The sequence below is a fragment of the Boleophthalmus pectinirostris genome, unplaced genomic scaffold, assembly GCF_026225935.1.
Source record: "Boleophthalmus pectinirostris isolate CB_2022bp ecotype Guang Dong unplaced genomic scaffold, ASM2622593v1 HiC_scaffold_3, whole genome shotgun sequence".
In the NCBI taxonomy this organism is placed as follows: Eukaryota; Metazoa; Chordata; class Actinopteri; order Gobiiformes; family Gobiidae; genus Boleophthalmus; species Boleophthalmus pectinirostris.
In genome coordinates this window covers 3,371,145-3,387,039 of record NW_026571299.1, presented here as the reverse complement: position 1 = coordinate 3,387,039, position 15,895 = coordinate 3,371,145, and the positions used below count along the sequence as shown (strand labels likewise).

Below are 15,895 nucleotides of genomic sequence, written 5' to 3'. Positions count from 1 at the left end.
GTCCTGGTTACAGACGTCGGCGAGCAAGACCAGCGTGCGAAGGTCTGGGTCTGAGTGCTTCAGTGCCGTCATCTGTGCGCTGGTTCCGTGTGGGGAAAGTGAGAATGATCTGTGGACCACAGGTCTGGGCGGGCTGCTCCGGTCCCCTGCGCTCGACCACGGCTGGTTCTGAGGTGGTGCAGCATTCGGACAGAAGCATGAATCCGTGAATCCCCGGTTCATTACCTCCGCCAAGGAGGTTATGTTTTTGCCGGCGTTTGTTTGTTTGTTTGTTTGTCTGTTAGCAACATAACTCAAAAAGTTATGGACCGATTTTGATGAAATTTTCAGGATTTGTTGGAAATGTGAAAAGGAAGAACTGATTTCATTTTGGGGGTGATCCAGAAGAAATCCTGGATTCTGTATCACTTTGAAATTTTAGTTAACATTGTGGTAAATGGGGCCAAGAATTTAGTTTCTCAATATCTGGGTTAATTATTGACCAAACCCCATGAAACTTGACTCAGGGATGGACAATGGGATCCTCTTTCATATTCCAAAGGCTGATCCGGATCTGATCCAGAAGACTGATTTTATCACAATTTATATAAAAATGGGGGTGGTCCTTGGCGGAGGTCTGCGCTCTCTGACTGCTTTTCTAGTTCTATGTTGCTCTGAACAGTTCGTCCTCGCACGTGGTTTTTTTTCCCGTGGAAAAAGCTTGGTAAATGGTCACATTTTTCTATAGTGCTTTTCCACCTTCAAGGCACTCACAGCACTTTACAACAAGGAACCACTCACCCATTCACACAGACACTGTGGGCAAGGTGGGTTAAGTGTCTTGCCCAAGGACACAACAGCAGTATTCATCTGTGGGAGCTGGAATCACACCAGCAACCTGTGGGTCAGTGGGTCTGACCGCTCAACCTGTGATGTTTATGTCGAGAGCTGGAATCAAACCACCAACCTTCAGACCAGTGGGCGAATGCTTAACCACCTGAGCTACTGCCGCTTCTCAGGTGGAGGCAGTGAACCCCACCCCCCGCTTCAGCTCATCTGTTTCTTCTGGTGCAAACACAGCTGATGTTTCGTATCCATGAGCAGAGGTGAACAAGGGCTCATAGGTCAGTGATTTTACCACTTCTTTATCAGATCTGTGGAGAGGCGAGCCCGCTCACTAATGCATGTTTTTCAAGGTATTTTTGTGTAATCCTTACAACTGCAATGAAATAAATACTACAGGCTTGAATCTAATCCAGGCGCCGCCCAGAGACTCGGTGTAGTTATGACGATGGAGGATTTATGCGGGTCGATGTAAACAAAAACATTTTTGAAAACGATTTGGAAAACGGAGGGAGGGAAATAATCGTTTCTCAAAATACCCGGCGATGTGTAAACGTAACCAAAATCTGATTTAAAATAACATTAAACACAAATGTAAATGTTTTTAATCTGGACTCTGATTTGGCTCACATGGATCTGAGTGGTTTTCATTTGTCAAATTGCCCTGGATTTTTCATATTTTGTGTTTTCTGAAGTGAATCCCAGTTTTCCCATTGAAATCACATAATGTTCCGCTTCACTTTTGCCTCCAGCTGCCTCCAGATTGTTAAAATATTTAGAAATTCAACAATTCATATCAAGTTAACATCAAATTTTCTTGTGTTTTTTGTCTTTTATCTGCCAAATTGGATCTTTTACAGTGACTCTAATCTTCTTTTTTTTCCCTAAAAGTTCATGACGTGTGAATAGAAATGACCTGATTGTTTTATATTTAAACGAGCTGTTATTAATGTTGGCGTCTCGTATATTTAAAGGTGAATATTTCGTCTCGTTTATGAAATGTTAAAGGCAAATCGCGGCCATTTGCTATAGTTTCATTAGTTTCTCAGTTTCATATATTAGTATTTGGAGATTTGGATAAATAGGTGTTTGTTTGTTTTTTTGTTTTGTTTTGTTTTTTTGCAGAGATCTCGTGTCGGACCGGACTAGGACTCAGCTCCCTGGACTGTCCCTGAGTCCCTGAGTCCTGAGTCCTCACTGTGGTCCACGCCGTTGGTCTGGACCTGAGCCGGGACCTGAGCCGGGACCTGAGCCGAGACCTGAGCCGGGACCTGAGCCGAGCCTGGTCCTCCTCTGGTCCACTGTGCAAACAAACACACAGATACACAAATAAATAAACAAAAGATAAACAATTAAATAAACAAGATAAACAAAAAAAATAAACAAAAAGATAAACAAATAAACAAGCAAAGAGATAAATAAATAAGCAAAATAAACAGATAAACAAAAATCAACAATTAAAAAAATAAGATAAACAAACAAAAAACAAGATAAACATATAAACAAACAAACAGATAAATAAACAAAAGAAACAGATAAACAAATAAACAAAAATATTAACAGATAAACATAAAGATTAACAGATATAGAAATAAACAAACAGATACACAGACAAACACATAAACAGAAAAACAAGTGTTATTGGTGTACAGGATATCGGTGCAGATGCGGAAAATGAGTGGAATCAGATATCGTGACCAAATATCGGTTCAGACTAGGGATGGATATTCGATTAAATTTTCTTAATCGATCGTCGGAAGAATTAACGATCGATTATCGATTAATCATTAATGTTTTTACATTAAAATGATCATCATTATTATTACTATCTGCACTAATCTACATAAATAAATTCAACTTTACGACATATAAACATAACGACTCTAGAGCCACATCAGCTGTTTGACATTATAATGTGTTTAATTCAGTTTTGTGCAACTCTCACAGAAATGAAACTTAAAACCACATCACTAATTTACATAAACTAAGTGAAGAAAAAAAAAACAGCTCTTGTGTCGCTGATGTGACTCAGGTGAATACAGGTCAGTGTGACCAGATTTGCGTTTGTCAAAACCAGGACAGCGTACGGGGGGAGGGGGGCGGGGCCTCGTCATCCACATTGAGCGACTCTCACCTGGTAAAACTTTTTCCCACTGGACACAGAAACATATGTGCTGCTTTATACACTGTGCACATGGACTCACACTTGTCCCAACGCAACGGAAAGTGTGGAATTTCTTGTACAAATCATCGTTAAATCCACATTTGTGCTTCGGTTCGTTTCAGACTGACCCACTGTTTGTGTCTCGCTCCTTCTGATGCAGAGACACATGTACACACCTGTTTGGTCACGATACACACAACAACCTACATTCAGTTTGTCGATTAAAATTAACGTAATTGATGAAATTGTTAATGATCAATTATCGATTATTCGACTAATCATGCCCATCCCTAGTTCAGACCATCTCGTAACTGTAGCGCTGTAGGGCCAATATCAGCAAAAAATGTAATAACGATTTGGACGTCTTTCAAACGTCAGAAGCTCTTTATGTTTTCATTCTTGTCATACGCTTTTATTTGAGAAATAATCTGTATAAATGTCTAATTTAACCTGTTTCATAATCCTCGATTTGACAATTTAGCTATTTTTCAAAATCACGACTATTAACAACACAAATTGATCAAATTGATTAGAATAAAAACCCAGCCCTGCGTGGTTGGACATACATGGATTTAATGAGGCTGTTCACTGACTGTATTGTCCACAGAAAGTCTGAATTTTCATTTACACAAAGACATAACTTCACAGATACAATAACAGCTACACGACAACACACTTGGATCAGTTTTGTCTTATTTGATGTTTGTTTTAAAAGAATAAATGCTGTTTTCAGTCTCTGCTCTGGTGCGGGATGATATCAGGTATCAGCACGTACTTAAAGCTAAAGTATCGGAATCGGTATCAGAACTGAAAAACTTGGATCAGTGCGTCCTTAAATTACACCATACGAAGCCAATGATGTTCATTTTGTCTTCTTGTATAATTTAACTTCTTAGGTTCTTTTTAAAGACAATGCAGTAAAGTGTGTTTACCTTGTTGACATGTTTCGGCTGCTGCATCTTCAGAACTGTCCCCGGTGTTGGTGTTGACGTGTCGTATATCAGCTGTTGTTACTTCCTGTGGACGTGGTCAGACCTGATGGACCTGCAGGTCGCTCAGACTGACCACGCCTCCCGTCGCCCGGTGTCTCTGGAGGAGGGTGTCCCAGGTGTGTGAAAGGAGGAACGCGCCGTCATCACGGTTAATGCTATCCGTGCCTCGTTTCCTGATTTCATCGTCCTCCTTGATCCAGTGTTTGAACTTGTTGTTTTCCGATCCAATGACCCGAGCCCCGTCCCGATCCATAATGTAGTTGTTCCTTTTACAGTGTCTGATATGGCGGATTTTAGGTTTTCCTGTTCTGCTTTACCTTTTTGTGTTCTGGTGAGTCTCCCTAACGTCAGGCCATTGAAATCAGGAAACGAGGCACGGACAGCATTAACCGTGATGACGGCGCGTTCCTCCTTTCACACACCTGGGACACCCTCCTCCAGAGACACCGGGCGACGGGAGGCGTGGTCAGTCTGAGCGACCTGCAGGTCCATCAGGTCTGACCACGTCCACAGGAAGTAACAACAGCTGATATACGACACGTCAACACCAACACCGGGGACAGTTCTGAAGATGCAGCAGCCGAAACATGTCAACAAGGTAAACACACTTTACTGCATTGTCTTTAAAAAGAACCTAAGAAGTTAAATTACACCAAACGAAACCAAACACTTGTTCCACCTCCAGACCTGTGGATGGCGCTAAACAGGACCATGAACGATCGTACGAATCACAGGCTCCTGAAAATCTGTTGTTTTAATCCCTTTTGTATTTTTTCTTGAGTATTCATCTAAACTTTTTTGTTAGTTATTGCTTATCTGTGAAATGTGTCGCCATGGTAACCGATGAACACAGAAATACCCAGAAAAACACCCCCAGCGCGATGTCACTGCACCGTATCAATTACACCAAAATAAACACTCGTTCCTCGTCATTACTCCTCCGTACCTGTGGATGGCGCCGTTGGTGACCGGACTCTCAGACACGGAGCCGCAGGACTCTCTTCTGGCTCCTCCTCCGCAGTCCGAGCTCTTCCTCCGGGGCACGATGGGTCCGGGTCCAGACCCCCGGCGCTCCAGGTTCAGGGCAGGTCCGGTCTGGTCCGAGGTCAGTCCCAGAGAGGCGGAGTCCGAGCTGGTCCTGCGGCCGGTCGGGCTGTCCGAGGACGAGACGTGGTTCGGCTCGCGCTCGTCTGCACCAAGACAAAACCAGACTTAGACCATAGACTGTTTGTATAAATGGACAGAGTTAATGTTCCAAACAGGACGTGAGCATAGCGGCACTTCTGGTTCCATCGACTCTGGATCCATCTGACTTTACATCGAAAAAGTTCGTCGCTCTCTCTGTATCTGCTGCTTTGAGCATCGTCATTTTGGTCTTAAAATGTTTGTATTAACCCGCCCTACATGATCTTGGCGTTTTTATTTCGCTATTTTGTCTGTAAATAAATTCCTGTTCTTATTCTGGATCTGGCTCAGAATTCGCTTCTATAACCGCAGCCTTGATGAGCTTCATTTGACTGAAGCCGAACACTGTGGGTGACGTCAAACTTCCTCAGTCCACTTTTTTAGACTCAGTGGACAACGGTAACAAAGAAAAGGTAGTAGAGTACTGTACTTAAAAGGTGCACTATGTAACTTCCTGGTTGTGGGTCTGTCACCTGTTTGTTTCTATGGATACGTCATTGCTCTGCCTGAAATATTCCAAACTATGACATTAAACAGCTTGTCTTTACTCTTTTATTCAGTTACAGGTGGTTTTATAGCTCAAAAACACCTAGAAAAACAGACATTCTGACTGTGAGCGGCGTCGCCTCTCCACAGATCTGACCTGTAACTTGGTCTAGTTTGGTCTCCGTGAAGATAGAAAGGTGTAGTCTCCTAGGACCTGGGATCTACATATGTGAATATATATGTCCAACACATTTTGGGTTTTTCAGGCAATAATTAATTACTTAATTAATTAATTTTTTTTTTGCAAATCATTATCCAACTGTGACTTTATTGTGCTCCATCAAAATTATTAAAATATAAAATGAACGTTTTATATATCATATGTGGACATATAATAATAATAAAAAATAAAATTGATGTTATAATAATAATAATAATAATAATAATAATATAAAAAATATATAAAAACATTATATATTTACACTCATCAGCCCAAATAACAAAGAGAAATCAATAAAGCCGTGCAAGAGTTCTGGTCCTAGGAGGTTTAATGCCATACTGTGAAACATTCCAGACAAAGAAATAACATCTCCATGGAGAAAAGCGTTTGACGGACCCTCCTCCAGAAAAGCTACACCATGCACTTTAAACAGGAACTTTCTTTAAATTAATTCTTTGAACTTTTTTGCAAAAAATCTGCCTCAAATATCAGCAGAGAATTATTATATTAGCCGAAACTGATACTGGAATCGATATATCGCCCGTCCCTACAAAGCAAACCCCTCTCCTCTCTCCCTCTGGTACCTCCAGACTCTCCAGCCTTGTTCCTCCTCCGTCTCAGGATCAGTTCCAGCTCCGAGTCCTTCTTGGGCTGAGGAGACGAGGCCGAGTCCTGAGAGCCTCGACTGGGACTGCGCTTCACCGTCTCCTGGACAAAAACAAAACGGGACGAATAAACGATGACTCAAACACGCACGAATCACTCCAGAGAGTAAACGAAGAGAGGAAACAACAATAACATGGCTCTGGAAAGTGGATTGTGCAGAACAGGTCTGATTTAAAAACAATAAATAAATAAAAAGTTACCAGGATGCCTTTAAGCTCCTCCATGGCGCTTTCCTGCTTCTCCTCACTCACTGGAAGAGCCTGAAAAAAACAACAAACAGTCAAGACAAGCTCACATCTGGGTCCGGTCAAGTGGTAACGGAGGGAAACAGGGTCAGATTTTTGACATTCAAATGTCTCTTATTCAGAAACTAGAGGGAACTATTGAAATAAGTAAAGTATCAGAATGTAGGAAAGAGTTACACTCCAACAGGGTCAAGTTAAACCTGTGATATTCTTTCAAGTTGTTGACAAAAAATTAAAAAACTCATGTCGGTAACGGAGGGAATGAAATATGCAGCACTTTTTGGACAATAAATCCAAACAGTGATAACTCTTGGTTCTCACTTACATATCCTTAACAAACTGGTTTGAATATTTGCTTCATATAGTTTTCTACCATATGGTACAAGATTAGGTTGAAAAACCTCTTACTTTTTGACTCATAAGATTTTTTATTAAGAAAGGTCATGGTAACAGAGGGAAAAGTAACGGAGGGAAAATTGTACAAACAAGTAGAAGGTGCAGGATTTTACATCATTTGTTGCTTTTTTCTTCTGAAAACTTTAATATTACTTCAAAATGAAAGGAAACTATTTCTATAAAATATGTCAGTCCTTCCAAGCAAATTTGTATCATTTGAAATATTTTTTTTTGAAAAATCATGTACCTTCATCAACAGTTCAAAGATGGAATAACACAAGATATGATGAAATACATCCATTTATTTGACATGATTTTTCAGGTCTTTGAAATTTGGGAAATAATTTTTGTTCCATGTTTCATACATGGTCTGTTTAAAACATATGGAACTTTAGAACCAAAAATGATACAGAAAAAAGGTGAACAGTTTCATAAACTAGAGTACATATGTATCTGTTCAATACATTTTTATATCAGACGCATTAACTTGAATTTTTGGCCTTGTTGTTTACTTCTGCTTGACCGGGCCCCATGTACAGCTTGTTTCTATGGATATGCCATTTAAATAGTGTGTGGATTTGGTTTGAGTCGGGCATATTGTTAGAGGACATGTTATAATATTGATCTATTTAAAAAAAAAATTTCATGATTTTAGCACAGTTTTTGAATCTTGGTTTAGTTCTCAGACTTTTAATCAGAACTTTTGACACAACTCTCATCCACAAACACATGATCAGTGAATTCTCCTCGTTTTTCCAACGTTACAGGTCTGTGTCTGGTCTCACGTGCTGAAGGACATTGGCCCAAACTTTGTCACTTTCAGTATAGAAACCCAGAAACAGAATGGCAAAAATCTACAATCTGGGAGCACCAAAAATGTAATTCACCAATGTGATTCATCAGATGGTTTCACTTCGTAGAAACCGTCTGACCTCGCAGCATTAGGGTTCGTTCGCTCGACAGTAGTCAGGTACTTTTTTTAATTAACCAATTGCTGCTGTTTGGTCGTGACGTTTGTAATGCGCTAAATCCTGTAGGAAGAAGGACAATAACGTCTTTCCCCTTGATCAAATTCACCAAACATTCTCTTTGTTCCGGCTTTAAATCCTCGATCTCAAGAATCGTTGCCAACACAGAATGTCTGTCTTCGTAATCCGTGTAACATTCGCTCATTCGTTTTTTCAATATAAAACCAAAAATAAGAAAACGAAAAAACAACTATTTTCTTCATTATTTGTCTCCAAAACCAAAATGAAAAAACAGATAATGATTTGTTTTTTCATTTTTTTGATTTTGTGTTTAAACGAATAATGGAAAAAACGGATAACGTCCTTTTCCCGTTTCTGTGACTTAAACTGCAATGCCGGATTTTTGCACCACATACGGACGGAAACAGGACTAAACCAGGTCTGGGACCAGACCGGAATCAGACTGGGACTGAGACCAGGACCGGGACTGAGGCTGGGACCAGACTGTGATTGGGACTGGGACTGAGACCGGGACTGAGACCGGGTTCATCCTGGTTTAGTCTTTGTTTAGTCCTGGTTTAGTCTTTGTTTAGTCCTGGTTTAGTCTTTGTTTAGTCCTGGTTTAGTCTTTGTTTAGTCCTGGTTTAGTCTTTGTTTAGTCCTGGTTTAGTCTTTGTTTAGTCCTGGTTTAGTCTTTGTTTAGTCCTGGTTTAGTCTGACATCACAGTTTAAGTCACGTAAACGGTAAACGGTCGTTATCCGTTTTTTTCCATTTTTCATTTAAACACAAAATCAAAAACTGAAAAAACAAATCATTATCTGTTTTTTCATTTTGGATTTGGAGACAAATAATGAAGAAAACTGTTGTTGTTTTTTCTTTTTCTTATTTTTGTTTTTATTTTGAAAAACAAATGAACGAACGACACACGGATTCTTCGTCTACATCCAGCTCCACGTTTTGTTTACTGTTGTGCTGTTCCACAAAAGAGACACAGACCGACGCCACCAGTTTAACGTCATGACTTCACTGCTCTTCTCTGATTGGTCGGTGTGCCGTCTATAACTTCTGGGGTTCTTGCAAAACGTCTAGTGTATTTTGATTCCTGATCTAGTCCCTGGAGAAAAATGAAATTGAGCGGAGGCACTAGAAGTTCTCAGCAGTGAAAACAAACTGTGAGACTCCACACAGATATACACACTTCTTTATACAGTTTATGGTTTTGATGGTTAAATTTGCTTTTGGGAGATGATCGATCAGTTTTGAATGTAAAACCGAGTGTCGTTGAGATTAAATTTTGTTTAGGAAAAGCTCAGATTGATTTTAAGATTTTGCGTGAGCTGTTTTTCTAATGTCAAGGATTGAAATAAAGTGTAAAATCAATGAAAAGCCGTCAGCAGTCAGCGCACAGACACACAGTCTGGTAACGTCAGCTGTCACTGCACAGACTGATGTGAAGTCAATATCACACACAAACACACACATAAACACAAGCAGCACTTTAGAGTCCACTCGAGAGACACACAGGACAAAACCAGAGGAAGACACATGCATAAATAAAAGTCAGTAAACTCACTTTGGCTGCAGTCGTCCTCTGAGGAGCAACAGGGAGACAGGAAGAAACACAAACGACCAATCAGACATGAACTCTTGTCAGCTTTAAACTAGGCTGCTTAAAATGAAAATAATGATGCATATTTAGGCTGAGTTCTTCTCTCAGACAGAAAACACTCTGTTCCACATTGTGATGCAGCGATACAGGATGTGCTCCACTGTGTTTTTAAACTCCACACACTTTCCTCTACATCAGGGTCGTCGAACTCATTTTGTTCCGGGGGTCGTATCCAACCGACTTTGATCCCAAAGGGACCGGATCAGAAAACTCATGTCATATAAACCCCAAAAATAACAATATGTTCAAATATTTGTGCAGAGAAACACAAATCTATTACAGAATTTTTTTTAAATTGATGAACTCTTTCGTATTATAATATAATATTATGAACAACCTGAAACTTTAAGAAAAATTCCATTTCAACACAATGTTTTAACATGAACTTGTCTGTAAACAGGAATAAGTCAATTTTTCTTGTAAAATCCTGCACTCGGCTCCACTTTTCTCATTTTTGACATTTTTCTGATGAGGGTGTCACGGTCAACAGTCAAAACGATCGTCCTTTAAGAGCGTTTGGAAAGAGACAAGTCTTCATTTGTGCTGCTCTGGTGGGAGGGGCCACGTACAGAGACGCTGGAGACGCTGCTGTGATAAACACCACAGAAAATTAACAAGATTTTTTAATAGAAAATATAATTAAAATATTTTAGTAGAAAATCACCCAAGGGCCACATTAAAGGTCTTGGAGGGCCGGATCTGGCCCCCGGGCCTTATGTTTGACACCTGTTCTCTACATGAAATCACGAGGTGGAACAGAGCGTTTTGAGCTTTGCAGATACAGACGAATAATAAAGAATTACTCAAACATGTGAATGGTTGACCTTGTTGAATTATATTTACGTCATCTTTTCTCAGCATTTGACCACAGTGAGGCAGAGTTTGACCACAGAAGGCGTTTTCAGACCGACACAGAACCGTGCCGGTGCTTGTTCTCGCATCTAATCTTGAACGACTCACGTGTTCACGCCGGAAATCAAAGCGTTCGGGAACCAAAAAGTAAAACTTTACACAGCAGATCGATGTTGTGGCAGAGCTCGGTGCACATAAATAATGACTTGTATAAGTACAAATGCTCACTGGTGTTGATGACGCCATCCATGATTGTTATTTTCCTCCCTGTGACGTCTGTTTTCGTATGGCCTCGTTTTTATTTGGTGGTAAATCCAAACCCTCTGCCGATGACTCGTCATGGGTTCAGGTTGTATGGAGGATTATTATTTTTGTTTCAAATTGTGTTTGAAAGTTTAAAATACAATTACAGAGACGCAGCAGCCTTGTAATTATGATGACCAAAAAAAAAAAAGAATGAAAATCCATCCAGATAAACATCAGCCAATAGAAAACAAGGCTTCCTCTTTATCTATTGGCTGTGAGGTCGTCAATCAAACTCCCTACGTTTCTAGTGTAACTGACTCGTCGGCGCGCGGGGATTACGTGGTTTATACAGCGGTTCTCAGGGGCTTTTTCAAACTGTCGGTTCCTTGCAATTCGCACAAAGTTTGTCGCGACGGCGGATGAGAATCCACGACCAGTTCGCCGTAAAAGAAAGTCCGTTTTTGAGGTCGACGAAAGAAGACGAGAAGGAGAAAAGGAGCGAAGACAAACTGAGGTGATTCTTGGTGATTCCTTCCAGCGATGGCGCGACTGAAGCAGACGAAGGGTCTAAAAACGGACGCGTCGGTCGCTAAAATATTTCTAGACAGGAAACTCCAACAGTAATTCTGACTGTAAACACACGTGATTTCTAGAGTCAGGAGGCGGGAGGAGGTGTTTCTACTGAGGCTGTGGAGGAGGACGGTTTCATGCACAACATTTGAAAAAGGACTGTCACTGTATTTCACTTCAATAAAAAATCCTAAATAGTTTGAACGCGGGTCGTTCATCGGTGAGAACTTTGGTTTCAAGTGAAACTGGTGCGGGAACCAGCGCTGGCACCATTTTGACCGGCCTGAAAACAGCTAGTGAGGCAGAGTTTGAGGCAGAGTTTGAGGCAGAGTTCTTGTCCGTTCCAGGAGGACGCACTGACCTTCGTGTCCGGAGCTTTGACCGGACGCAGCACCACGCCGTGTTTGATCCTCTCCATCATCTCGTTCACCGCCTTCACCTTCACCTCGTCCACGCCCTCCGCTGCTGGAACACAGGAACACACCACACTCGCTGAGGGTGTGACACTAACTGAAAGCACTGCTCTGTCTGAAGCTCTGTTACTCAAATTAGACTTTAATCTGCGTTTAGCCAGCAGTTTTTAGTCTTTAGTTAGGCTCTTTCACCTTTATGTTGAAAATCTCACTCCTAAACAGAACCATAAACACCTGGACTGATCACAGGCTCCTGAAAATGTGCTCTTTAAATCCTTTTTGTGTTTTTCTTGAGTTTTTAGGTGAATTTTATACATTTTTGGCTCACTGGACTTACTGGACTAGAGACAAACTACTAGGTCTGGGCAAAAATAGGTTGAAGTCAAGTCTAAAACTGACATATCTGAACCTCCAGTGGATTCACCTTTTTATTTTATTGTTCACGTTGATTCAGTCACACCTCCAGTTTATTGTAAAACTGTGGGCCTCGTAAAGCATGATTTCTAGAGTTGTATTTCTTCTGTTCAGATTTACAGACAGTCCTACCTGTCTCTCCTTGGGGCTGCTCCGTCTTCACACTGGACTTGGATCCTTTGGAGGATTTCCTCATGATGGCGATCAGAGAACTACAGGAAACAGACCAGACTTTAGAACAAACTCTGTCACGGTTCATTCATTGTTAAATATATAAAACTCAGGTGCACTGCTCCAGCGGCACATTGAACCAGAGTCCTGCACTCTGACTTTTCCAACTCCCCTCCAATTTGTGACACAACCTGAGGTACAGGACAGACTTGGAATCATAGACCAAGGACTAAGACCGTTTTAAAAGATAGTTGTTGTTTTTTTTAAACTTATTTTTATTAAATTATTTTGGTGCAAGCCACATAATTATGAAACAGCAGTAAAGAAGCAATACAAGTAAAATGACAGTAAAGTTACAGTATAGATACAGTCATACACACTGTCTCCTCTTTTATCATTCATAATATACACACACACACACTACAACATAGCAGAAAAAATCCTACAAAAGATCGTCATCCTTTTGAAATATCGGCCTGAACTGAAGACCATTTGTCCATGAATAAATCTGTCTTCATTTGTAACCTTGCAGTTATTTGCTCCATATGATACACATCCTTTATTTTATTTTTCCTGTGGGTAATTGTCGTGGGCAGCGGCCTGAGCCAGGAGACCGTTATCATTTTTTTTTTTGGCAATTAAAAGTAAAATTTTCAGCAAATGAAAATGGCTATTTGCTCTTAAGTCGTTTGGAAAAATTCCCAACAGCACAATACATGACTCTAATATAATTCTGATCCCCAAACAGTTTTCAATTTCACACTGCACGTCCCTCCAAAATGTTGTCAGTTTAGGATAAATGATAGTTTTGAGTTCAAAGTGAGTTTAAAGTAAAGACGGATCACAGTGAAAACAGATATAAAAATACTTCTGATTCAGACTTGGGTTTAGTTGATAATGACTCAGACTCGGAGCCGTGACGACTCGGACTCAGGACTTGACCTGGACTACGGGGACCTGGGTGTGACCTGGAAACCCAAAGAACTGGCTTCTGACTTTCACTCCTGTGTGTTTCCTGAGGTTTAAGGTGTAACTTTATGTGAAAATATTTATTATGCAAACAAACACTATAATTTTAACTCTTTCCCCCCTGGACGACGAGTAGGAACAGCCCATACATATGTTACTAGGGCTAAACATAGAGCACAACTGCACAAAAGAAAACACACTTCCACGAGTGAATATAAATACATTTTACACTCATGAACTTAATTGTAACACAGACATATTTGTATCTCTGGAAACTTTAGACTCTGAACTCTTCATTTCTGGATGTTTAAATGTGATTCAACTCATTTACAGGTTTATAACAGCTCACTGAAAATGAGAGTTTACCTGGTCAGGTGCAAAATCGAAAACAAAAAAAACTACATTCAGCATCTGATATCTGCATGTTCTGAGTACTATATTCATAAAAAAATTAAAAAATATACTTTGTCAAAGTATTTAAACAGATTTCATATCACCAGATACAGTAAAGCCAAGTGTGCACCTGTTTTTACCTGTTGTTCACCTGTGTGCACCTAATTCATTTTTTCCATTTAGCTTATTCAACTTATTTAATTTATTCAACTTATTTAATTTATTCAACTCATTCAGCTTATTATAATATAATAATATAATAATAAAACTCTTCCCCGTCAGTGTGTGTCCAGTATTTGTCATCTTGGCTATTTTCTCGTGCGCAGAGCTCCACATAAGTGTTTTTTTCTGTAGTGATTCTGTTATACGTCACTATCGCTGTTTTCCACTTTATAATCAACTTCATCATCACTTTGAAAATCAATAAAAGTCACTTTCTCTAAACTTATCCATAAAATACGTCCGCTCCTCATTATTTCTAAAACTGTGCGCCGCAGCGCCGCGATCTTTCCATCGCTTGTGTTTCGTGTTGTGTTTTTTCCGGAAGCTACCATCGTCACTACTTCGATTAACTTCGGAAAAAATCGGCGAAAACATATCCTTGAATCCTATTGGTCAGTCTAGTGTGGGTTGTAGTGGCCCTGACCTACCGATCACAGTCTCTGTTTAAATGTGAAAAACCGAGCCGTTTCTAAAGGTCGTCAAATCTCGTCTTTAGTGATACAGGCGGAGGAGTCAAAAGTCGTCATTAAGGAAACAGGGGGTCGTCAAATGTCGTCTTCATGGGGGAAAGAGTTAATGTTGTGTTATATTAGTTTTTTTAATAAATAAACTGTTTGTGTGACGCTCTCACCTGATGGGGTTACACCTGGAGGGCGGGGGAGGGGTGGAGGGGGCGGGGGAGGAGGAGGGGGAGGCGGGGGCTGAGGGATGGGCACGGGGGGCGGGGCTACACCTGGGGCAGGGGGCGGGGCTGACACCGGCGCAGGGGGCGGAGCCTGCTGCAGCTCAGACACTGTGGACACAAAAGTTACACACGTATTAAGATTATCATGACACTTAAAGAAATGTATGTGTCTTTACTCCACATAAACAAGTTCACTTCCTCTAAATAAGCAAATTATAGTGTAGTCACAAAGAAAAAAGTGCTAAAAGATACTAAAAATACTAAAAATATACTAATATATATCAAAACAACAGCCCATGATAACTATACTGTAATATACATTTTTTAATCTTTTTCTTTCTCCTTTTTGTGCATTTTTACGCTGATTAAAGCTGAACCAACACAAGAATCAGCACAGAATCAGAGCTCTGTGCACAAAAACACATATTTGGCATTTTACAGTTTGTTTTTAACAGTTTGATTTTGAATAATTAATAAAACAGTGGTAGTTTTATTGAATTTCATGTAAACACACCCCCACTGTCAGTCTGAACAGTTTTAAACAGATGTGAGTTTCGGTCATTTCTCTGTGATTAGTTTGTAGGTAAAACAGTTCTCACGTTGGCTTTGGTCATATAACTAAATATAAAAAGAGCCAGTTGTTATCGACTCTTTGAAATAAACCAATTCAAAAGATTCGGGTTCCATAAAAGAGCAGAAAGAATCTGTGTGTCATTCGTTCATTCATTTTTCAAAATAAAACTGAAAATAAGAAAAACAAAAAAAAAAACTGTTTTCTTCGTTATTTGTTTCCAAAACCAAAATGAAAAAAACAGATAACAATTTGTTTTTTCACTGTTCAATTTTGTGTTTAAGCAAATAATGGAAAAAACGGATAACGGCCGTTTCCTGTTTCCGTGACCTAAACTGCGATGCCGAACTGAACCAGGACTAAACCAAGACTGGACTGAACCAGGACTAAACCAAGACTGAACCAGGACTAAACCAAGACTGAACCAGGACTAAACCAAGACTGAACCAGGACTAAAACCAGACTGACCAGGACTAAACAGGACTGAACCAGACTAAACCAGACTGAACCAGGACTAAACCAGGACTGAACCAGGACTAAACCAAGACTGAACCAGGACTGAAAGGACCAGACTG

The 15,895-nt window shown here is 40.2% G+C and overlaps 1 protein-coding gene across 1 annotated transcript in view; it reads right to left on the bottom strand.

The window, feature by feature from the left end:
* Positions 1-1,967: 1,967 nt before the first annotated feature.
* Positions 1,968-15,895, bottom strand: part of shtn3 (shootin 3) — a 45,269-nt gene continuing 31,341 nt past the window's right edge. Inside the window, 10 exon segments of the mRNA XM_055160071.1 lie at positions 1,968-2,123; positions 3,580-3,598; positions 4,925-5,168; positions 6,454-6,577; positions 6,736-6,795; positions 9,719-9,736; positions 11,844-11,952; positions 12,456-12,521; positions 14,696-14,729; positions 14,732-14,857. Of these exon segments, the coding sequence (XP_055016046.1) occupies positions 1,968-2,123; positions 3,580-3,598; positions 4,925-5,168; positions 6,454-6,577; positions 6,736-6,795; positions 9,719-9,736; positions 11,844-11,952; positions 12,456-12,521; positions 14,696-14,729; positions 14,732-14,857 (956 nt within the window).